This window comes from Ambystoma mexicanum, chromosome 1p (assembly GCF_040938575.1).
Source record: "Ambystoma mexicanum isolate Mex_15411 chromosome 1p, UKY_AmexF1_1, whole genome shotgun sequence".
NCBI lineage: Eukaryota > Metazoa > Chordata > Amphibia > Caudata > Ambystomatidae > Ambystoma > Ambystoma mexicanum.
In genome coordinates this window covers 951,284,026-951,309,294 of record NC_090921.1, presented here as the reverse complement: position 1 = coordinate 951,309,294, position 25,269 = coordinate 951,284,026, and the positions used below count along the sequence as shown (strand labels likewise).

Below are 25,269 nucleotides of genomic sequence, written 5' to 3'. Positions count from 1 at the left end.
AAAAGCACATCACAGCTCTCTTGCTCTTTTTATTCCACTCAGACCTACTAACTGCTGTGCCCCCCTCCTTGCCTTGCAGATCCGCCAGAGCGGCAAAAAACCATGCAAGTGGCAACAGTGCACGTTGTAAGAACCTTTAACATAAAATAACATAACATGACATTCATGAGTAAACTGGCTCCTTTGGAGGCCCAAATCTTTGTGACTAAGGACAAATCCTGTAATTTCACCATGTTACCAGTAATACTATTTTATAAAGATATTGGGCCTCATTAGGTAAGTTACCGCCTGGGCCGTGACTTTACCACCATGGCGTAAACATAGTTTACGCCATGGTGGTAGGCGGACTTACCACCCCATTCCGAGGTCGGCGGGGCGGTAAGTCCCCAATCCCCATTTACCCTTCCCCATTCCCATTTTTGCCCCATAGGGCATAATGGGAGTGGGGAAGGCGTTAATTACGCCACCGTAAATTACGGTGGCGTAATTAACTCCATGGTCCCTTAGCGCCATGGATTTTAACACCTGCTAAAAGCAGGTGTTAAATCCGCCATGGCGCTAAGGGACCTCGTACTCAGGATGTAAGGGTCTGCGCTGTTTACGCCGCCGTAAACCCCTTACCGCCTGAGTCGTAATGAGGCCCATTGTCATATCATCCTTAACCTATGGCCTGCCTTTCCCCGAACGGGCAAGTTGGAAGGCCTTATTTGGAAACAAACCAATTTACCATCCTCGCTACCTATGGTGCTTATCAGGTTTGAATTGGTCCTTCAATCTTGGCGATTAATTGTCCAGTCTGAAGACCTCATGCTCTGTCATAAAATCCTGAATTCTCCCATGGATTCCATGTATGAAGATTTCTGTAAAATATTTGGAGATAAATCATTGACAATTTTAGCAGCTTTTATCATTTATTGTGGTGCCTCTTTAGAAGAAATAGGCTGTAATTGCTAACCTCTCTTGGAAAACCGATCAAGGTGAAAACCTAAATGAAGTGGTATGGTTGGGGTTGCCAAAAAAAATGAAATTGCAAAATGAATACAGCGGTGTAATATGAAACTGCAGCACACTATCCAAATATGTATCAATTTTCCGGGATAGGACATATAGGGGGTAATTCATAGAATTTGGCACACAAGTAGCACAGGCGGCTGGCGCACAGTGTGCGCGTGCGGCAGTCTGCGCCAGCCGCGTGTGCCAAAACCCATATCAGCACACAGCGTATTCATGGATTTCAACATCCATAAGCAGCCGTGGTGCAGAGTGGCGCAGCAAACCTGCAGCGGTGCCAGTTACGCCCCCAACCCCGCCCCATGCGCCATGACCAGCGCACAAATCCCGTACATGGCGCAAAGGCCAGTGGACCAGCATACAGCCCCCCAACCACGAAAACACATGTAAAACCTCCCACGCATGCCCCAGAATACACGTACTCATCCCGTGGCAGCGAAAACGCGTGTAAAACTCCCCACGCACGCCTCTGAATAAATGTACCCCGCTCGTGCCAGGTAAATAGCGTAGTGGCCACGTGTGGCGTGGGCTGCCTGTGGGGCATGCCCAGGGTGGATGGGCTGCCTGCGTGTATTTGGGGGGTGTGCGTGAAGTATTACACGCGATAGGCCTTGTTGTGTGAGCAAGGTACGTGTATTCTAGGGGTGTGCAGGATGTTTTATACGCAATAGGCCTTGGCCGAGCGGGGTACGTGTATTCAGAGGGGTGCGCGTGAAGTATCACACGCGATAGGCCTTGTGCGAGCGGGGTATGTGGATTCTGAGGGGTGCGCGGGACGTTTTACACGCAATAGGCCTTGTGCGAGAGGGGTACGTGTATTTCAGGGGTGCGCATGAAGTATCACACGCGATAGGCCTTGTGCGAGTGGGGTACGTATATTCTAAGGGGTGCGCTGGACATTTCACACATGATAGGCCTTGTGCGAGCGGGATATGTGTATTTTGGGGGTGCGCGTAAAGTATCACACGCGATAGGCCTTGTGCGAACGGGGTATATGTATTCTGAGGGGTGCGCAGGGAGTGTCACATGCGTTTTCGCTGCAGTGGGAGGGGTACGTGTATTATGGGTGAGCGCAGAATGTTTTACATGCGATAGGCCTGGGCTGAGCGGGGTACGTCTACTCAGAGGGGTGTGCATGAAGTATCACACGCGATAGGCCTTATGTGAGCGGGGTATGTGTATTCTGAGGGGTGCACGGGACATTTTACACGCGATAGGGGTACTTGTATTTCGGGGGTGCGTGGAACGTTTTACAGGCGATAGGCCTTGTGCAAGCAGGGTACGTGTATTCTGAGGAGTGCGCGGGACATTTTACACGCGATAGGCCTCGTGCGAGCGGGGGACGTGTTTTTCGGGGGTGCGTGGGACGTTTTACATGCAATAGGCCTTGTGCAAGCGGGGTAGGTGTATTCTGAGGGGTGCGCGGGGAGTGTCACACACGTTTTCGCTGCCGTGGGAGGGGTACGTGTATTATGGGTGTGCGCGGGACGTTTTACACACGATAGGCCTTGGCCGAGAGGGGTACGTGTATTCAGAGGGGTGCGCGTGAAGTATCACACACGAGAGGCCTTGTGCAAGCGGGGTACATGTATTCTGAGGGGAACGCGGGATGTTTTACATGCGATAGGACTTGTGCGAGTGGGGTACGTGTATTTCGGGGGTGCGCAGTACGTTTTACACGCGATAGGCCTTGGCCGAGCGGGTTACGTGTATTCTGAGGGGTGCGCAGGACGTTTTACACGTGATAGGCCTTGTGCGTGCAGGGTACATGTATTCTGAGGGGTGCACAGGACGTTTTACACGCGATAGGCCTCGTGCGAGCGGGGTACGTGTATGTTGGGGGTGCAAAGGACGTTTTACACGTGATAGGCCTTGGCCGAGTGGGTTACGTGTATTCAGAGGGGTGCGCAGGGAGTTTTACATGTGTTTTCGCTGCCGCGGGAGGGGTACGTGTTTTCCTGGGGTGCCCCAATGCGAATTGGCTGTGTGTGTCCTCCCAGGTGTGCCCTCACCCCCCTCCCCAGGCCCTGCAGGCAGCCCACAACACAGGGGACTACCCTGCACCCCTGTCCATGCCTGGCAGGCAGCCCATCCACCCTGGCCATGCCACCCAGCCAGCCCACATGTCACCATGCACAAGTGAGCACCGACACATCTCCCCCTGCACCCCCACCCTCCCAGCAGTGACAGGCACCTGCCAGCAGGACCCGACTCATGTCCCTGCACCCCCACTCACCCATCCAGCAGTGACAGACACCTGCCAGCAGGCCCCGACTCATGTCCCCCCACCCACTCACCCACCCAGCAGTGACAGGCACCTCATGTCCCTGCACCCCCACTCACCCACCCAGCAATGACAGGCACCTGCCAGCAGGCCCCGACTCATGTACCTGCACCCCCACCCACCCAGCAGTGACAGGCACCTGCCAGCAGGCCCCGACTCATGTACCTGCACCCCCACCCACCCAGCAGTGACAGGCACCTGCCAGCAGGCCCCTACTCATGTCCCTGCACCCCCACTCACCCACCCATCAGTGACAGGCACCTGCCAGCAGGCCCTGACTCATGTCCGCCCAACCCACTCACCCACCCAGCAGTGACAGGCACCTGCCAGTAGGCCCTGACTCATGTCCCCCCGCACTCACCCACCCAGCAGTGACAGGCACCTGCCAGCAGGCCCCGTCTCATGTCCCTGCACCCCCACTCACCCACCCAGCAGTGACAGGCACCTGCCAGCAGGCCCCGACTCATGTCCCTGCACCCCCACTCACCCACCCAGCAGTGACAGGCACCTGGCAGCAGGCCCTGACTCATGTTCCCCCACCCACTCACCCACCCAGCAGTGACAGGCACCTTCCAGCAGGCCCTGACTCATGTCCCCCCACCCACTCACCCACCCAGCAGTGACAGGCACCTGCCAGCAGGCCCTGATGCATGTCCCCCCACCCACTCACCCACCCAGCAGTGACAGGCACCTGCCAGCAGGCCCCGACTCATATCCCCCACCCACTCACCCACCCAGCAGTGACAGGCACTTGCCAGCAGGCCCTGACTCATGTCCCTGCACCCCCACTCACCCACCCAGCAGTGACAGGCACCTGCCAGCAGGCCCCAACTCATGTCCCCCCACCCACTCACCCACCCAGTGGTGACAAGCACCTGCTAGCAGGCCCCGACTCATGTCCCCCACCACTCACTCACCCAGCAGTGAAAGGCACCTTCCAGCAGGCCCCGACTCATGTCCCCCCACCCACTCACCCACCCAGCAATGACAGGCACCTGCCAGCAGGCCCCGACTCATGTACCTGCACCCCCACCCACCCAGCAGTGACAGGCACCTGCCAGCAAGCCCCGACTCATGTACCTGCACCCCCACCCACCCAGCAGTGACAGGCACCTGCCAGCAGGCCCCTACTCATGTCCCTGCACCCCCACTCACCCACCCATCACTGACAGGCACCTGCCAGCAGGCCCTGACTCATGTCTGCCCAACCCACTCACCCACCCAGCAGTGACAGGCACCTGCCAGTAGGCCCTGACTCATGTCCCCCCGCACTCACCCACCCAGCAGTGACAGGCACCTGCCAGCAGGCCCCGACTCATGTCCCTGCACCCCCACTCACCCACCCAGCAGTGACAAACACCTGCCAGCAGGCCCCGACTCATGTCCCTGCACCCCCACTCACCCACCCAGCAGTGACAGGCACCTGGCAGCAGGCCCTGACTCATGTTCCCCCACCCACTCACCCACCCAGCAGTGACAGGCACCTTCCAGCAGGCCCTGACTCATGTCCCCCCACCCACTCACCCACCCAGCAGTGACAGGCACCTGCCAGCAGGCCCTGATGCATGTCCCCCCACCCACTCACCCACCCAGCAGTGACAGGCACCTGCCAGCAGGCCCCGACTCATATCCCCCACCCACTCACCCACCCAGCAGTGACAGGCACTTGCCAGCAGGCCCTGACTCATGTCCCTGCACCCCCACTCACCCACCCAGCAGTGACAGGCACCTGCCAGCAGGCCCCAACTCATGTCCCCCCACCCACTCACCCACCCAGTGGTGACAAGCACCTGCTAGCAGGCCCCGACTCATGTCCCCCACCACTCACTCACCCAGCAGTGAAAGGCAACTGCCAGCAGGCCCCAACTCATGTCATCCCACCCACTCACCCACCCAGCAGTGACAGGCACCTGCCAGCAGGCCCCGACTCATGTCCCCCCACCCACTCACCCACCCAGCAGTGAGAGGCACCTGCCAGCAGGCCCCGACTCATGTCCCCCCCAACACGTCATGACGATCCACAATCATGGGCCTTATGGCCACCCAAATCACACCCCACGTCACCGCATCCAACACACAACCAGGTATTACATCCACCCCACACTGAAATCCCCATCACATGATACATCCCAAATAGCAAGTATGCACATAAACACATTTCCGTCACACCCACACAATGGGTGCATGTGATTGAGAAAACACACATTGTGACATGCATGAAACCAAAGAGAGAATACCACACATTGAAGTAGGAAATAAAAATGTATTAAACACAAAAGCAAGGGAATGAACAAGAATGGAAAAAATGAAGAAAAAGCTGCATGTCCAAAATATAAAATAAAAATATGTGAAAGCAGAATCCAAATCAATCCAAAAGCACATGGGCCCAAAGTGTCTGTCCCTCAAAACAAATCCAAAGTGAAAAAACAAGACAAAACCATTGATCCATGAAAAATAAGTGAAATCCAGTGTTGAACTATTTACAAAGTACAAATCCAGGGTCCATGAGCCCAACCATTGAAATGAAACCTACAAAAAACTCTACCTAGTGAACAACTACATACAGAACGGTGGGGCATTGTCCAAGTGCCCCAAAATAAATAAAAACAGGAAGGAAACCTAACACTAACTAACTATATACAATGGCGGCGGGTAAGTCTTACGGCTCACTCTGTGATGTCCCGGGCCAGGTCATCATCGAACTCCATGTCGATGTCCCGGAGGCGGACCTCTCTCCTGGCCCTGAGGTCTCGCAGGGATGCAATCATGGCCTGTTCCAACTCCCTGCGAGTTGCTTCGAGGGATTCTACTGCCTCAACGACCTGCGCATGGAGAATACCGCCCTGACCATGGTAAGCTGTGCCTCTTCCGTCTGCCGCCGCTCCGCATCTATCCGCAGGCTCAACCACTGCCACACGGAAGACACTCCCATTCTAGGGTCCTCCTGACCTCCGGCCGATGCCTGCCCCTCTGATGTTGATGACCCCGAGCCATCATCGTTCCCACCTTGAGCCTGCTGCTGCTGTCCATGTGCCCTGCCCAATGATGCCGGCACATCCTCCATCTGCTGGTCTCCAGTTGGTGGGGTGTCCACCCCTGCTGGACCTCCGACTGCCGACTGTGGCAGGGATGTGATCTTCACCAGGCTGGCTGCGTTGGTCGGGCCAGGTCCACAGGGGGCCCTGGTGGAATCTGGGCCGGAAGACGGCAGGGAGAACGACTGGGGCATAGTATCCACAGAGGAGGCGAGGGCAGCCAGAGTGCTCAACACATGTAGGAACCCTCCGACCAGGGCCCCTCCCAACTGTGCCACGTTGCCACACATCTCTTCATGATGGCGTGCATGGTCCCCCCAGGAAGCACACACGTCATCACGAATGACACGCGTGCACAACGCCACACCAATCAGAACGGACCCATACGGTCATGGGTCTCCTCGTCCTCAGGTAGTGGAGTTCCAGATGACGTGGGCCTCCCCCCTACCTGCGGACTTTCCTGGGACAGGCCATCCCTGCTGGTGCATGGTGGTGCAGTCACAGGGTCAGGGACATTGACATGCACAGACCCATCCGCGGCGACCTGTACTGCCTCCTGCCCCTGGACTGCACCACTTGCACTAGTGGTACCACCCCCACCAGGCCCCATGTGCAGCTCAGTAGCGGCCTCCTCCTCCTCTGTGTAGACCACCAACCTGGATGGCTCCGCACCGTCTTCCGCCATCCCAAGCCCCTGTGGGGGCTCACCCAGCCCTTCCGCTGCAGCTGTAGCGGCAGACGCGGCACCAGTCCCCTCACTCCCGGATGATGGTAATTCCTGGGAGGGTGGCTGGGCCTTGCGTCTCCGGCCGGTGGAGGCATCTCCGCCGCTTTGCTCCACAGCGCCGTCTCCGCCCTCTTCTTCACTTGACGCTGTGTAGAGGGAAACATAGAACACAAGCATCAGGGTACTGTACAATAGTCCCCTAGACAGGAAGCAATAGCACATGAGTGGCACTGTCAAACGTCACTTCCATCCTGTCCCTCCACAACACATGGGTCAATGCAGGCAACACACATGCAGAAACAGGCACGGCGCATGCAATCAACATTAGCATCCATGTACAAGGGCCTCTATTGACATAAATGTTGTCTTCAAACTCACATGTATCATGGGTCATACTGATCCCATGCACACACATCACCGGAGGGTCATGCATCAGGCCTCGTACACCACAGACACAGTGGATACAAGGATGACTAGACTGCATCAGTGAATCAACAAATCGTCACGGACATGTGTCATGCATTCATGGCGTTTCAAAGTCACACACACGCTACTCAGACACACAGACATGTACACCATCCATGTCCGTGACAGCAGCACCCATCTCTCATGCCCCATCCATGTCAAAGAACAGAGACAGGCATGCATTCATGTGTGCATTCTGCATGCTGCTCCCCATGTTGCATTGGAACACATGCACCATTCATGTGGTTCATGCATGATTGGTCTCACATGCAGCACCATGATGTCCCTGCACACACACATCCATACATGGCTTATGTCACACATACAGGCAAGTAGCTGACTACCAGCACACAGCAACATGCCTTGTTTCACACAGCAATGCATGGCCACTTACCGCTTAACTCCAGACAGGTCTACCTCTGAAGGATTTGGACATGGAGCGCTGGCCTTATGCATTCCAGGACCCTCATCTGGATGTTGGTCAGGCTGACCCGGCACCCCTGTGCATCCTCTGCCGGGCCTTGCTGAGGGTCCTGGATCTGAAGTCCTCCCAGCGCTTCCAGACGTGTTTGATGTCACGGGTTGCCACCCCCTCCGCATTGATGGCAACCACTACGTCCTCCCAGATCCTCTCCCGTCCTTCCTTGTCGGCGTGCGATGGTGTGAAGAGGGCATCACAATGCCCCAGAACTTGCTCCACCAGGATACCAACTTCCTTATCGCTGAAGCTGGTAGCCCTCTGCCTCTCTGTCTCGGGGTCACCAGTGGTCTCAGATGGTGTTTGCCCTGACCCCCGAGGCAGATGTGGGTGGGAAACTGGGTCCTGGGGCTGAGCTGTGGAACAATGGTATACCAGTCGGAGTCTTCTGTTCCAGCAGGGTTGGACACAGCAACTGGATCCCTGCAGATGGCTGATGTGCAGGCACCAAATAGCAGGGCACGTGGGCAGCAGGCAGGCAGCAGCAGATGGCAGGTGGGAGCATGCTCAGGGCTCTGGGGGGCAGGAAAATGGCCTTTCCGTGTGTTGTCGCGTGGCCAGCTTGATACGGAGTGATTTGGCACGTGAAAAAACTGCACGTCAGCGTGTAATTCGAGGAAAAAAAATGAGCGCGTAAGCGCATCTGTGACGTTACGTGCACGGGCGTTTCCCTCGTGATGGGTGCATAGTGATTCAGCACATGAAAAAACAGCTCATCCGTGTGTTAATGCGTGTAATCCGAGGAAAGGGCCTAAGCGCGTAAGTGATGTGATGCGCGTGGGCATTTCCCTCAGCACGGGTTAAAGGTGAGCGGGGCCAGCAGTTCGCTGTACGTGCCTTTCGTGGAGACCAACGTGTGTATTGCTACTTCATGTTGTTTCGCACGCCATCACAACTTCACAGCGGATCAAGGATGTATCTCTTCTTTTGACGGGGGTATTGGCCACGCATGTTTTTCATTATCACGCTAGTCTGACGGTGAGTTGCGCACGCTATTTTTCCCACTGTGGGTGCCCCTGTGTATCGCGTACCCATTTTCGAGGTCATAGTAGCCTGTGTGTCCCACGCATACGTGTTTTTTGTGTCCCCTAATTCCACACACGTGGGCTACTGGGGGTTGCGTGCACGGTTTTACTGCAGTTTCGGGGTGCCTGCGCGTTGCACGACCCGTCACTTCATCACAGGGGTCACATACAGTGTTGCAAGTGCAGGGGTGCTGTTAACATCTTGTATTCCACCCACTTCACCCCAATTGCCCAGGACAATTGTTGTGTACACCCCCCATTGGCACTCCTCCATCTGTGCCGGCACTACTCCATCTGTGCCATGGCTGGGAGGCCACGAAAGCTGAGGGGTGCCTCAGCTGGGCGTACTCCACATGGCGGGCGTGGTCAGAGACGTGGCCGGGGTGACCAGGTAGTAGGGCGACTCCAGGGTGTCCAGGGTGGCTGCAGAGGGGGAAGAGGCAGGGGTGCAGCAGCTCGGCACGATGTTGTGCCACGTGTTGGTGCAGTCATGCCACCACCCCCTGCGGCTCCAGGAGATGCCATTCTTGCATCTGACACTGGCGCCCATGTGACCCGGATGTCCGTTTCATCGACTGCCACGGGCCAAGGGTAGTGGTAGCTGCAGGTGCAGCTGTGGACACCACCACCCAGGCTCAGGGTATGCCAGCGCAGGCTGCGTTGGCACTTGAAGAGTCCATGGCAGAATCCCAGGTGGTCAGGAGGCACACCGTAGGTGCACGCAGGGCTGCCCTGACTGAGACACGTGTCCCTGGGGCAGCAATGTCATCTGCTGCCCCGACCAACCGGGTGTTGTCAAGTGCAGGGGCAGATGCAGCCAACAACACCCCGGTTGTGAGTCTACCAACCAGAACAGCCCCGGTCAATGACCCTGGTACAGCGGATGTTGCTGCACAAGGTCCATTCCAGGGCACCCAGCAGCCACTGACACAAGTCAGGGCCTCACTCCATGTTCCACCTGCCACTCCCTCTGCTCATTCCACCAGCGCCACTGCCCATACTGATCAGGGTGGCATTTGCCAGCCAGGGTCCGGACCAGCATCCAAGAGGAGGAAGGTTGCACCTGCAGTACAGGCTGGGACCCCAGACACAGCTGCGGCCTCCAGAACATCGAGGAAGAAGCCTTTCTGCAAGCAGGAACTGGACTTCCTTGTGGACTACGTGCAGGACCACAACTGTGACATGCTAGTGGGGCCAAATTGTCAAACTACAGCTGCCCATCGTGATACCCACTGGAAGCAAGTAGTGGAACATGTGAGTGCATTCGGCCATGAGGTGCGCACGACGCACGACGCAAGAGTGCAAAAAGCATTGGAATTACCTCAAACGCAGCTCTAAGGTGAAGCGTCCCTCAAATTACAACATGACTCTGGTGACTGGCAGTGGGCCACCACCTGAGGAGGAAGACCTCACTCCACACGAGTCACTCGTTGCGGAGTTCATACCAGCAGAATTGGTCAAAGGAGTGGGAGAGATGCAGGACTTTGATGCCCAGTCCAGTGAGTGTTGTTGCATGTTTGTCAAGGCCATGTGTGTTTTACTTGTGTAATGCGTTGTGCATGACTGGCACTACATGTCATGCGTACATGGTTCTCATGTGCAAGTCATGCAATGCTTCACTGATGCATGCCTGCCGTGCAGGATGGTGGACATGTAGAGCAGACGGGGACTGTCCTCATCACCACACTTGCACCCTACTCACATGCTAGTCACCTGGATGCCCCTCCGCTCCATGTTCCAGCTCACTGGCTCTTCTGCATGTAGTCTGGGGTGTCCTTCCTCTCAGCACTGGAACTATGTCATTGCATGACTGACGTGCATGTGTCCTCTGCCTGCATGTGGGTACTCCACGTAGGCAAGCTCCCTTGCCCCTCCACCCCCACTGCACCCCAATTTCAACATTGCACTGGTGTGCATCATTTTGCCGTGATGCAATGCCCTGTTCTAGCCTCCTGTGTACATGCAAACTGCCACCAGCCAACCGGCCAGACACATGCAGTGGGGTACATCCTCTGTCCTTCATGCAGGCTGTTTCACTTGGACTGTGCAGATGGCAGATGCTCCGCAGGGACATGAGTGCTCATTCATGCTCCATGTGCATTCCATGCATGCCCCTATGTGTCCTTGACTGGATGATCATTGTAGTACGTGTCCAGGGTGACCTACATTTCATGGCATTTCATCAGCCTTCCCATGCCCACTCTGGCTCAGTCCTGAGTCCCACACATGTTTAGGGTGTGACATTCTGTGTGGGGGACAGGCCTCACCCTGTTTCAGGCCCACTGACTCTGTCCAACTGGTGTAGTGTCTTCTGCACACATGGGTGTACTACTGAGGGTTCATGATGTGTCCTGCTTACTGTCCAATCATCATCTGCTGTGTTGTCAGTTGACTCAGATGATGCAATTGATGCTAGTCAACACTGTCTGCCAATACACAGGTCTCTGGTCATCCTTTTGATACCATGCAAGCCATCCCTGCATTTCCACTTAGGGGGAGGGGTGGATTGCTTGTAGCCATGCAACCCATTGCATGCACATTTCACATGATGCCTGAACTTGCCCTTGCACTGGATTCACATATATTGATGCACATCATGATGCACTTGTTCATGTAGATAGTGGGTAATGTACACATGTACTGCACTGCATCAACCCACTTCTGAGCCGTGTTACACCGTTCTACATGCCTACTCACTGATGCCATGTCAAAGTGACCTTGCATGCATGGCAGGTTCTCAGTTGTGTATGACATATCTGCTTGATGTGTTGGCTGTCTGTGTGGTGCCAATGTGTGGGTGTGTTATGTGCTTCTGTCATGTGTACTAATGTTATTTTCCTCCACTTTTCAGATGATGATGCGATGCAATGAAGCCAGAGAATGGTGTTGTCATGCCAGGCACAGGGTTGTTATCACAACAGCAACCCAGCACAAGTGGGGGTCATGGGGTGGTAGACCACGAAAACCCATATGTGTTACAGACCATCTTGTCTATGGCTGGCAATGAGTCCAGACCAGATGACCACTCTGACGTCCAGGTCGAGTTTGATGTGCATCAGGTCAATTTGTCAGGGGTGAGTGATTCTGATGTGGATGCTCCTCTGTCCGTGACACCTGCACTCAGGGGCCAGGCGGTGGTGGGACCTCTGCCTGTGGTGGATCAGGATGCAGGGTCACCCCCCACACCAGTCACTGATGTGCCTGGGACATCACGTCGACAGGGGAATGTAGTCCTGCAGCCGCGGGCGGTGCCGACCTGACAAGGACGGCCAGTCCTTGGGACCCGCAGGTGTGAAGCCCAGCAACGCGGTGGCCGCGCGCCACCGAGGTATATTGAGTGGGAGCAAGACATGACTGCCAATTCAGAATGCCAGGGGGCAGCAATGGAAAACATTGCTGTGAGCATGGAGCGTGTGGCCCAATCCGTGCTCCCCCCTGCTAGGCAGGTGCTTCTCCAGCAGCGGGCAGCACAGTCCACGGCCCGCTCACTCAGGCTGGGCATGGCGGCCTCAGACAGGGCACACAGGGCACGCCAGGCTGAAATGTTGTGTTTGAGTCAAGCAATTGCTGCTCACGCAGAGGCACACATGGAGGCCCTGAGGGCTGAGTATGAGTCCCTCAGATCCACTCTGGGTGTCCTCTTGATGTCCCAGAGGGTGCGGTCAGAGGAGAGGTTTGAGCAGCTTGAGCATACCATCTCGGCTGAGCTACGTGCTTGCTGGGAGGTGCATCAGTTGTCCAGCCGGGCCACACAGGAAGAACTCTGTGCTACACTTGTTACCTTGCAAGAGGAAGCATGTGTATCACAGGAGGTTCTGCATGCTGACCTACGTGTAATCGCCGCACAGAACCAGGCTCACCCGTCCGGCAGACTTGCTGCCAACGAGGGGCAAGCTGTGCCTATGCGTGGCCGGGCTCCTGTGCCACGTCAACCTTTTCAGGAAGAGGCTGACTCGGATGACTAGATATCTCCCACAGAGGTCGGGCTGTGTAGGCGTTGAGCCCATGGAGGTTTTTTTTTTGTCTCAACATCATTGCATGCGGGTGTTGAGGTGCACCCTATACCTCCCCCCTCCTGGCTGCCCCCCTGGGTCGTATGTGGCCATTTCTGATTTTTGATTTCAGTTTAGTTAGTTAATATTGCCTATTTGATAGTTATTTTAATTAGGTTATGTAGGTTGTTCATTGTTAGTTTAATTAGTTAATACAGTTTAATATTGTTTGTCTATTGTGAATTCATGTGACGGTGTGGTGCTTTGTGGCTTTTGAAAGCATCCACTGTCGGTTCCAGCTGGACCCTTCAAGCTTGTCTCGTGTATGTGTTTGCAGCTTGGGGTCCTGACTCACATAGGCCACTCCTGCTTCCCTTATCCATGGGCTTGCTAGGATGGTTCGGTGTAACAAACATTTACACAAGGGCTTTGGACTTTCGACATAACTGTGGCATGTCTGCTGCTGTACTACTTGTGTTAACACCCCTAGTGGGCATTTGTATCATTTTATCCACCCCATGTCTGTAATCAATTTGGGTGAGTACGTGATTGATGTCTCCATTAATTGATGTGGATTGTGATGTATGGTATTTTCTTGCCTGTATATGTGCTTGATGCCCTTCATGCTGTAGACAGTAGCCTGCACCCTTGGCCTGTGAAAGTCACACTGATGGTGGGAGGAGTTTGGATCTAGGTCTGTAACCTGGCACAGTGACAACCAGCATGAAGATACACACAGGGAACTTTTGAGCCTTATTAATATCTTTGATGCCCTTTCTGCAGGAAAATGAGCCTCCACACTACCTTTGCCAGCAGACACAGGGACGAGTAATCCTGATGACTGGCCATGTTCAGTGGTGCAGACGTGTGCATGTGTGTGCAAGCAGAAGCACAGGGCTTGTGCTCAGACGTCCGACAGAAGCAGACGTGTTTCCAGGAGCTCCAGGCAAGGTGAGCGGCACAAGGGCCCACACCGCAGCCAACCTTCCACCAGGCCACTTGCACCAGCATGCTAAGTAGCACCAGTGCTGGGGAACTTTGCCAGGCGTTGTTGGAGAAGCGCACAGTACAGCTGACATGTGTTGAGGGCCAAATGCAAAGTGGCTTTACAAGTTGTCAGGGACACACGCAGGGGCCATCGAACATATCCTTGAGTACCCCCTGCTCCATTGAAGCAGAGTTATTAGGGCACTAGTGTTCCTAGCCAGAAACTGATACAGCACACAGGGACACCCTGCGAGGCACAGACTCATGTGCAGTGCATATCAGTTGTGCAAATTGCCACCTGCACTACCTATTGAAATCCGCGGCTGCCAGAACACAACTTGTACTGAAGTTGCACCTCGCTATAAGCGTGTAGCAGCTCACCCAGAGACCATTGTATCATGTGTGATTCTTGACGCATTGGTCTTCCATTTCCCGCGCGCCGACATGCTCCTGCCTTACTGCATTGACAGTGTATGTACCATGAGGGGGCCAAGTGAACGTATGGGTACAAAGCAGCAGACAGGAGTGTTTGTGGTGTAGTCACTTACTTTGGGGCACGGATGGTGTTGTGTGTGTGTTGTTAACACACATTCAGATTAGTAACCCATGCTCTCTTTACAGCATTGAACTGCTCCTGTTACCATACCTGAGAGTGCGCAGGCAGGAGGCCAGCACTAACCCCAGAGATAAGTCTCTCTTTGTCTTGCATTTGGCTCATTTGGTACAATGTGCATGATGAACATGTTTTGTCAGATTGAGTATGTGGTATTGTGAATAGTAGTTTAATGTATTTTGACTACTTTCCCTTGCCAATCCGACTCCCCTCTCCTGCCCCTCTTTCCGGTTATCCTGCATACCAATGCCTGTCCAAACAACATATCCCTGACCCTCCTTCCCCGCCGGGGTCTCAGAGGCCTGTGTAAGTTTGACCTTGCAAACTAGAAAAAAGAAGGAAACGAGTGCACTCATTCCTATTAAAGTAGTTAATTAAAGGTTGCTGTGTTTAGTGAGGTGCAGAGGCGAGTAGCACAACACTAACACAGAACGTTTTCCTCAACTATATGAACCTGAGAGATTGTCCTTACTTCATGTTCGAGCAACTAATAACACAGCAGCAATTAAACTTTATTTGGAGGTATGACTCCTTCCCCTTAATTTGAACTTTGACTTGATTGTTCATTTTCCAGCCTAGTATGTTAGTAACACAGGAACACTTGATTTGTTTACAGACATTCTCTCTACATGAAATTAGGAACCGTGTTTTTCGCTTGGATCCACAGTGGGGCACCCATGCGAGGTAGGGAACACAAAAGCCTTGTATGTAATGTTTATAATCAGTATCAGCATGCTCATGAATAATCAGACTAAGAGACTATTGTTTGTTTTCGTAATCTACAGATAACAGAAGTCTGGAACAAAGAATTGACTATTGAATAGAGCTACTAATAACCACTCCTGATGAAGGAATTTTTTCCGAAACGCGTTGAGTTTTTAACATTCTTGATCATATGATGTTGTATTATACCTGCCAAGTTGATTTCAATATGGATCTAATATTGTAATTTTGCATTTGGTAGTTGGAACGTTTTTTTTGCTCCTCATTGTGGAAATGGACTAAAAGTAAATTTGTTTTGTTTAATGATTAAATTATCAAACACAATTTTGACAACTTTAGTGGGATTTTTCATACAATATTTACAAATTTAAATATTCATAAGCATTGTACTCATTATCCCTAATATTTGAGTCCCCGACATTTTTTTGTTGTTGCATAAAATATACCTTCAGAACAACATGTAAACATTTCTATTAACTAATGTTTGTCATTGTACAATCCATTGAGTGTGCAGGTGACGCGAGTGTTCCACAGCCCGTGGACACTTTTTTTGTCTCTTTAAGTTTGACCTTGCATGCGCCCAGACCATGGAGGGGGTGGTTGGTTCGTGCCACTCCTGCGCCTGGACACCGGAGCTGTGACACTAACCATCAGTTGTTGCATCCTCATTGTATGTTATGTACCGTAAATGGTACCCATCCTGTAGGACCATTGTTCAACTGTGCTACCTTGATTTTTCTATCATTGTGCTTGTACATGTGCTTTGACATTTCCTGCTACTTCAAGTCATCTACTGGAGACTCTTCCTGGGTTTTTTGTTGCCTACAGGCTTTTTCCCTGGTTTGTGGGTTTGGCTCCTTGGAGTTATCTGCGATTTAGTATTTTTACCAGTCAAGGTGGCCTCTGAGGGGGCTGGACCCTATTTACAGGCAAGCTGGAACATGGAGACCAAGGGGTAGGGTGATCCTGTAGCCAGGTAGACTTGAAGGAAGAAGGCTATATATCCCAGACACAGTTGTTCAGAAGGTCACAGTGATGTGTAAATGAGGGAGGGCCTTTTGTTGTTGGACAGTTGTCTTGGGCTACAGTGTTTTGGGCATTCTGACATTGTAATTGTGGGGTACTATGTACATGATGTGTTTTGCTGGTCAATGACTGTTCCTGTGTTGTATTTACTTTGCAGGTGTCAGGGATTGGTGTGGTTTGACATGCTAGGGTGTTCACATGAGCAATGTTCACATGTGATGTGTACAGGACACTGAGGGTCACTTTATTTCACATGCATATATTGAGTGCATGTCCCTAATGACACACACAGTTGCACAATGATCCACCACATGTACAACCACCCTTCCATGGCCACAGGTGCACACAGATTGCATTCTCGGGCCCGCTGTGTCCCTGCAGCACATGATCTATTACCATTTGTGTATCCTGTACATGCTTTATTTGGTTATTGATTTGATTTGTCATTTTCATGTGATGCTCAAGGTGTATCTGCAACACAATGGCTGCTCAAAGTGCTGTGTGCTGAGCAGTGTGTTGCAGGAGACACACAGAGCACACGGGTACGGGAGTAGGGATTTTGCCATGCCCAATGTGCATGTGGACGGGCATACAGTGTTGTGTTCATGCTACGACTGGTGGAAAGCATTTGTGTCTGACTTTGTATGTGTGGGAGGTTGTTGGTCAGTCATTTCAAATGATTCCATGTCAGGCATCATTGTCTCGTGCCAGGTTTCATTTATGACATGTCACTTCATATCTTATTGGTCATGTGTTGGGCTTTTGCTATTGCATGCCATGTCATGGTGTGGCAGACAAGGGTGATGTGGGTTGGGAGGGTTTGGGTGACATACCAGGGATTGTGATGGCCTGTTTTGCGGGGGGGGGGGTGATACACACCTTGCATGTGTTCCTTTTGGTCACACAGGATTGGTTATGTTTAAGTAGCTAGGGATGCACACAATGTAGCACTTCCATGGCAACATTCTCAGGGTGGTAAGGTTGTGACAGTTGACTGTCTCTTTGTCATGATCGATTGACACCTGGTATGTGCCAGGCCTGTGTGCACTCCGCAGGGGTGGGAGTTTAGGTGAAAAATGTGGCCACAAGCTGGGTCCGGGCTGCCTTGCCACGTGCCCTTTCCCCTCCCATGGGCAGCGCCTGTGGTTGGGGATGTGGGGTCACCACTATGTCCACCGGTACGTCCCGCTGTGTTGCAACATTGTGCAGGACACATGCTGCCACAATGATCCTGCACACTACTGGGGGTGCATATAGTAGCTGTCCGCCAGAGCGATCAAGGCAGTGGAAGCGTGACTTGAGCACTCCGAATGTGCGCTCCACTATGCCCCTGGTTGCAATATGGGCAGCGTTTTATCTTACCTGGGGTGGTGTAGTGGGGTTCTGGATTGGCGTCATCATGTGGTTGCTCAGAGGGTAGGCACTGTCCCCTGGGGAGGTGATAATGGTTGTGATTATTGGTTTTTGTGTATTTGGCTGTGTGTGACATGCATGCATGTGCACAGGCATTTGTACTGACCTAGGAGCCATGTGTCGCCATGCTGCCCAGCTTCCACGGCCCGGCTCAGGGCGGACATTCTGTATATGAAACTGTCATGGGTGGAGCCAGGGTAGTTTGCATAGACAGAGGTGATGATTCCCTTTGCATCGCATACAACCTGCACGTTGATGGAATGCCAGTGCTTGCGGTTTCGATAGATGTGCTCAGTGGCCCTAGGTGGACGTAGGGCCACATGGGTGCAATCTATGGCACCGAGCACTTTGGGGAAGTGTGTCACCCTGCAAAAGTCCTGGACCACCGCCTGCCTTTCTGCGGGTGTTCTGGGCATGTATATGCGCCTGCAGACTGAGGGGCGCGCAGTGATGATTGCCAACACCTGGTGTAGGCAGCGTGACTGTGTGGCCTGTGAGACCCCCCCACTATGGCAGTTGTCCACTGAAATGACCCAGTGACCAAAAATGCAGGACATTGAGCACCTTCTCCAAGGGGCTCAATGCTTGGGAGCACAGGGTGGGGGATGTAAGGTCATCTTCCCACTCCCTGACCAGGTCTAGGATGATACAGGGTGGAAACCGATACCTGCCATAGACCTGGTCGTCAAGCATTCCAAAAAGGCTAGCCCAGGGAAAAAAAATGCGGGCCCTGGCTATTCACCTCCTCCTGCGGTGTCCCATGATCAGTGCTGCGACAAATGGGGCATTCATCGTAGCTGGATATACGTGTTTGTTGTTTGCGCGCACTTTTATACTGTGCACAGGGACGCTTCCGCCTGCCTTCGTGTGGCAGACGTATTGACGCCTCTGCGCGTCTTCTGGCGTGCGCTGGTTTCCCGTATTCAATTCCATGAATACGTGTTGTTCGCGTGCGTGTGGGCGTTCCGTGTATTTCCCTTCAGTACTTCCGCACTTATGTCTTTTTTTTCATGCGTTGTTCCCCATTCTGCGTTTTACGCCCTGTGTCCCGCCTCCTTTTTGGTGTGTGCGCCAACGTTGTGCACTTTCCCTGTGCGCGTCACGCACAGCGATCGGGATGTTGCAATGACGAATGCACCCGTGTGCGCCACACACGGATTTGGCGCACATCCGGGGGAAAACACGCACAGGCCCTTCCTTGAATCGCACGCGTGCACATGCGCTTGCTTTTTCATGCTTGCGCCAGCTTGCGCTGAGAATTTTGGCGCACATTTGTTCCTTGGATAGGCCCCTAAATTCTGTTTGATGCGCTTCCGATTGGATCCACTTGAAACCCTTGAGAGAGTAGGCCCACATAGTTGCCTAGGAAGACGGGAGAGAGGCTGTCTCCTTGGTGGACCAACTACACAAGTGGAGACTTTAAGACATTTGCTGTTTGAATTGACCACAACAACAATTCTGAGATATACCCTGTTTGAAAATTGTGTGCATACTTTTAAGCATCGAATTTTAAACAGTAACACATCAGCTTAACTTTCTCACTTATAAGGTGCGTTAAAAAATTAATGAATTATTAGGTGAATATTTATTCATGGGCTTTTAATGTTTTTTAAAATTTTGACACAAGAATTATGACTTTTCTTTGTACATTAAAAATGGTATGGCTCTGAAATTGTGTATGTATATTGATTGCATTGGTTATGTAAAGGTTTATGATCCTGAATCACAAATCAAAATAAATAAATACTTTACAGAAAGTGTATCCCAGGCTTAAACTGCCAACGTCATCCCACTACTTTCTGACAGTGTGACAGCTTCCAGTGTTTTTTCAGTTTGCAGCGAATATGGTTCAGAAACAATACTTCATGTGCCTGAGATTATGGCAAAAATCATTCTTGGGTTTGAAGCAACATATGAAGTTTCAAATGGTTTACTCATTCTACTTTAGGGGATAGCGCGTTTAAACTAAACGCAGAATCATCCGACTGTGTAGCACAATGTTAGATATATAACATTTCAAGTGATCCTTCGCTTTAAGCATTGGAGAGATGTCGCCTTTTCTCCGGCGTTTTTATCCTATGGAAAAAAAGCACAGATCTCAGGCCTTGAATACATAGACTACATGTCTATTACATATTGGATTGTTCGCTTCACACCAGGAAGCCATCACCTTGTGGGTGAGGGGAAAGGTCTACTCTGAATGGCTCACACTGTCTGGTTATTTGCAGGGAAAAATGTACATCTTCTTTCTATGAATTTCCAGACTTTTCTGCACAGCAAGAAAATGTGCGCCACTCAACAAAAAGCCATGCAGAAAGGTTAATAATGTTTGCGCGCGTGTTTGCAAGTCGAGGATTAGTTCACTTGAAGCACCATCAGTCCTTGCTTTTCACCACACTGATATATATATATATATATATATTATATATATTATACAATCATTCACGGATGGAGAGCTTGATCGGAATTCCCGTTGACCACTTGGAAATTATTTCTAGTGGATCAATTTGTCGGATCTGGTGTTTGAGGCATTGAGTTACACGTGTCAAGTGGAAAAATAAAGAGACAGTCCGTTTGTTTGTGTTCATGATGTTGGTCTAATTGTAGCCATGTCACTGTGTCGTGTGGACTTCTGGTAAGTTTCCTATGTCATGTTGGTTAGTAAAATCAGCCAACTGCGCCCATGCCGAGTGGGCAGGTGCTGCAGGTGGAATGGGTGGCTGCAGTCGATTAAGTGGGATGCTAAATCGATGGGGGGGGCTCTCAGTATGGGGCATGGCCTACATGGGTGTACCTAGACCACGCCCCCTAACGAGAGCACCCCTCTCGCCAATGCGGGAGAGGGGGCTGGTGAAAGCAGGGGAGCTGTGGCGCACTGGAATTATTTTGGTGAGCCCAGGCCACAGGGCTGGCCGCACCAAAGATGTGACACCAGTGTGCCCCAGCTCTCACACGCAGCAGGCAGCCCTTTCATTCAAGGCACCACATAGTTAAAGACCACGGGCTCCTTGAATGAAAGGGCTGCCTGCTGGGTGTTGTCTTTATACTTCGGAACAGGAGAAGTGGTGGAAGGCTTAGTCTCCTTTTGTTTCAGAGTAAAGAGTCATCACGCATCATAAAGCCTCGTTTAAAAGGCTCCATGCTGCAAGATGACTCTTTACTCAGAAACAAAATGGTAGACTGGGCCTCCAGCCCTCCTCCTGTTTCAGAGTTCAGAGTCATCTGGCAGTCGTGTAGCTGAAGCCACGTCTACACTGGCTGTCTGCAGATGTAAGTACTCCCGAAGTGCTCACACCTGCAGGCAGTTTGTGTTACTGTGCAGCGCTTTGGCTACACGGATTCCTGAGATGTCAGCATGACTGGGGCTAGTTGGGGTGGGCCCCGGCAGGGCCCTGGCTCAGGAGCCCTTTCTGGAAACTGCCGGGGCGTGGTCCCGGCTAGCCACAGCACACTTAAAGCCACGGGTGGCTGAAGGGGTGTGCAAGAAGGGGAATGGTAGTGAAAGGCAGGGACACACAGCACTGAGTGCTTGCTCTGAATGCAGGCCCGTGGCGCAACGACCATTGGGCAAATTGTGCTTTAGGCTCCCCTCCCAAGTTTTGGGTTATGTTGACCTGATCTGGCTGACGTAAAGCGCCATGGCAGGACAAGACAGGACACAGATGATAAACGCTGCAGCGGCTGCACTGTTAACTACGGGCCACACATCACTAATGTAAAGCTTTTTCGTTGTAAAATGCATTTGTATGTATACATTTTTAGGTCATTGAAATGGTGATGGGGTGTTAACACTTGCATGTCAGGCGAGTGATTTGAAGGGCAGGAGGGAGAGGGGACCGACCACTGATTCTCACAGCAGTACTTAATTGTGTGGTTTCAGGGTTGAAGGCGAGAGTTAACTGGTTTTAACATTTAAGCTTCAAAAGTATTGTATCATACAATGTTTAAAGAAGTTAGATGCCACCACATAAGTACGTTTGCCCCTCCACTACAGTCTCTGAAGTTAGCCTTTCTCTCAAAGTTTGAAGGGTTAGCCTCACCCTACCCGAAATTTGTGTTTAGTTGTACTCCTGATACAGACCATGCTCCAAGCATCCTGATTGGCTGTGCACCCTGTCCGAGCTACTAATGTGAGAAACGGTTTGTTGATCGCTGCCCAGGACATGGCACTTTAGGAAACTCAGCCCCCATGCTTGTTAATGGACCCAGCCCTGGTCTGGCCCAATCATCTGAACTGTTACTCTTTCCTTTTCAGTTATTCGCTAAAAAACGACTCCAAAAAGTGGCTTTCCATTGACGAGCATTCTGGGGAGATTCAGCTTCGGACCATACTAGACCGAGAGACAGGAGAAGAAATATACATTGTGCAGGTCATTGCCCAGGAAAAAGGTAAGATCAATTTGATTACCCAGAAACGTGCTCTTGAGCTTAAATTGCTGATTTTGGAATCTGGAGATCTGAGTTCTAATCCTAGCTCCAGCACTCGATTAGGAAAACGTGTGATTCTGGGCACAACTGTAAGAGGATTCAATCCAGCACTACAGCTAAGTCAATGCCTAGTCTAGGATACTGAATGGAAACCCTTATTGATATATCTTTATGTCCAGTTCATGAGTTCTGGATGACTACCCCTATATAACACCCCTCTCTTGGAACCCCCCTGACCCCACTGAGCCAAGAAGTAGTTCTGTTTTGCAAGTTTAAACGGTTTATTTGAGAATGTAAACAATATATATATATATATATATATATATATATCACACTTTATAATAAATTAATAATTAATATCACACTTCGGAACATGAGCAGTTAACAACAATGGGTAATGTTCTACTAATAAACTGATTTGATTACCCAGGAGTAGTATAAAGGATGAGGTAGCACGCTTGGGAATAGGAACAGAAGAATAAGGTGGTAGAGAATGCTTTATCTAGTTTCAGATGGATGCAATGTTGAATGAAAATGCAATACAGAAAATACTCAATGTGATTTCAACAAAACAATGTAATCACTTTTCTCTGGCAATCCACTCCCCCCCTTATGCAATGTAAGTAAATGAAGGGGAGAGCACACAGTTCTTAGAAATGCAATCAAATGTAATTCAGTTCACCCCAGCAAGCTTAGACTACAGAAGTTTGAAACACAGGCAAAAGGCTTTGAATATGATGACATATGATGACAATGCAGTGAGAAATATGCTGAAAATGCTTTTAATTCCCTTCAGGAGGTTCAGGGTGAGTGGTATCTAGTTAATATGAGTTCAGGCTCACTCTAGCAATGATTCAGGGATGGTTCTTAAGAGGCAAACGAAATTTAGCAGTTCAGGCAAAAGCAGCTATCTTTTTACAAGTAAAGAAATCGGGCCAAATCACAAATCGCGGCAAAATTCGCGAGTGCGAGAATCGTGATTATGGCAAAAGTATAAGGAGTCGGTTCTTGTTTGAGATTCTAAGCTTTCGGGGGAAAGTTAAACCAAGTTCCTAGCACAAACGGTTCCAGAGATACGGACAATTAAATAAAGGTCGTTTTTCGGATTTGAAATTTTAAAAGTTCAAAGCGACAGGTTACGGCTTGCAGCTAGAAAATGACAGGTGACAGTTTTGCAAATGACAGGTGACAGTTAGGAGGCAGTTCTGGTTAGATTTAAAATAGATTGAATTATATTATTTTAACTAAGAGATTGGTTCTGCACAGTTCTGCTAGGTACTCACAATATATTTTGAAATAGGCCTCCCCACGGATCTGGTCAGGTTTTGGACTGGACTCCGGTTCTGGTCTCGGCACTTCACAGTGATCTGGGTCAGCTCTCTGGTTCTGCTAACAGCGGTCTGGGTCACTCTGGATCTCTGGCCTCTGGTTCTGGATACTGCTCTGCTTTCTCTGGGTACAGCACTGCTTCTGGATCTTTCTGCACAGCTTTCTCTGGACCCAAGCGCTGATCTGCACGGCTCCTGGATGCTGCTACCGCTATTAGGTTTGCTGGATGCTGAGGCCTACTGAGAAGAGTTCTCAGTTTGTGGGTTTAGGCCCTTGCTTTGAGTTCTGAATCAAGTTCTTTGGAGTTTTAAAGTCTAAGTGTTGAATCTGGTATCTTCTGGATGTTGTATGGTCTGGCAGAGCGCGTTGCAGCAACTGGATTTGAATGTCTCTACCTGTCCCAGCAGTCTCTTTTTATGTGTTTTGAAAGTGGGTGTGTGCCTGGGCCTAGCTAAGCCTGCCCCTTTCTACTTGTCATTGGCCCAATTCTCCCCTCTCCCATGACTGGGGAAGGAACTGTGAGTCAGAGTGATGCTGTAGGTTTTATGGGTCAGAGGATCCTCCCCTGGTCAGTTTGCCCACAAATCTATATTTGACCTAAAGACATATTTCATAGATACACAGTGGTTCGAAATTACATGCACCCATCACGTATCACATGAGGTATACTCTGTTCAAACTCTGATGTTTCTAAGAGCTTGCATTCAGAAAAGGAAACATTTTGCGTTTTTTAACTGGTTTTGCAATATTGGTTTTTCATTAAAAATTATACACATATACACGGTCTGTCCATACATACTCCAGTAAATTCCCATGTCTCTAGCTTAAACACAGAGTCTGTGGTATACATAAATAGCAGGGTTTTGCCCCAGAACATCACACAAATTCCCAACGCGTCTTAAAACGTGCACAGAAAAATCACAAGAATTATGGTATCATTTAAATAATTTTGACAAGTCTGCACCATGAGTTATACATCTTTCTTAAAATCATATTCTGGCCAACAGGGGTGTGTCTTCCCAGGTCACTTGGTGGAGAAACCAGTTTATCCAGAGTCTGCCAAGCTCAGAGACCCTGCCCCTCCCAGCTTCTGCCAAGAGGAAGCTATTTTACGATTCCCCTAATAAACCATCTGCCTGGGCCCTGGAAGGCCCATTGTTCAAGAGGAAGCCATTTATGGCCTAGCCCCAATAAACCCTCTGCCTGGGTCCTTTGTTTAGTCTCTAGCAGTCCCTTGGTAATTCAATCAGAGAGGGGTAACCTCCCCTCAGAATGCAGCCAGGCCTGAGAACTGCTGTGGATCCAGTTTCACTCCAATTGGGGGGAAGTTGTCAGGCAGAATCCAGTTCCTTAAGCCAGGCCCCAGCTAATGTCACTTTTAGTTACCCAGTTTTCTGCATTCAAATAAAACTAACAATTTTTACATATGCAGCTAGAATGCTGATTCTAAGTTCAAAACTATGACATTTTAACAGTGACAAACTATGTGGCAGTCACAAGTCTGTCCCTCAGTTTATTTACACATTTCGATTTTTGGTAATTTTAAATCCAGTTTCAGTTTAAGCCACTGCAGACCTGCAGAGCTCAGCCAGTCTTGTTATAAACCTTCAAGTCACTTCAGAATATAACTTTACATTGTATCCACCTCTCAGTAAGTCTTTCTTTGGCCTGCTTTGGGTTCATTTATTCAGTTTTACACAAAAGTCTGGTGGTTTTAAAACGCCAGCTTTCTG

General features: G+C 50.9%; 1 protein-coding gene across 3 annotated transcripts in view; it reads left to right on the top strand.

The window, feature by feature from the left end:
- CDH16 (cadherin 16) overlaps nucleotides 1–25,269 on the top strand; it is a 1,158,846-nt gene that overhangs the window by 720,482 nt on the left and 413,095 nt on the right. For all 3 annotated transcript variants that reach the window (XM_069653297.1, XM_069653307.1, XM_069653286.1), the window contains exon 14: nucleotides 22,035–22,168. In XM_069653297.1, coding sequence (XP_069509398.1) covers nucleotides 22,035–22,168 — 134 coding nt within the window. The remainder of the gene's footprint in view (nucleotides 1–22,034; nucleotides 22,169–25,269) is intronic.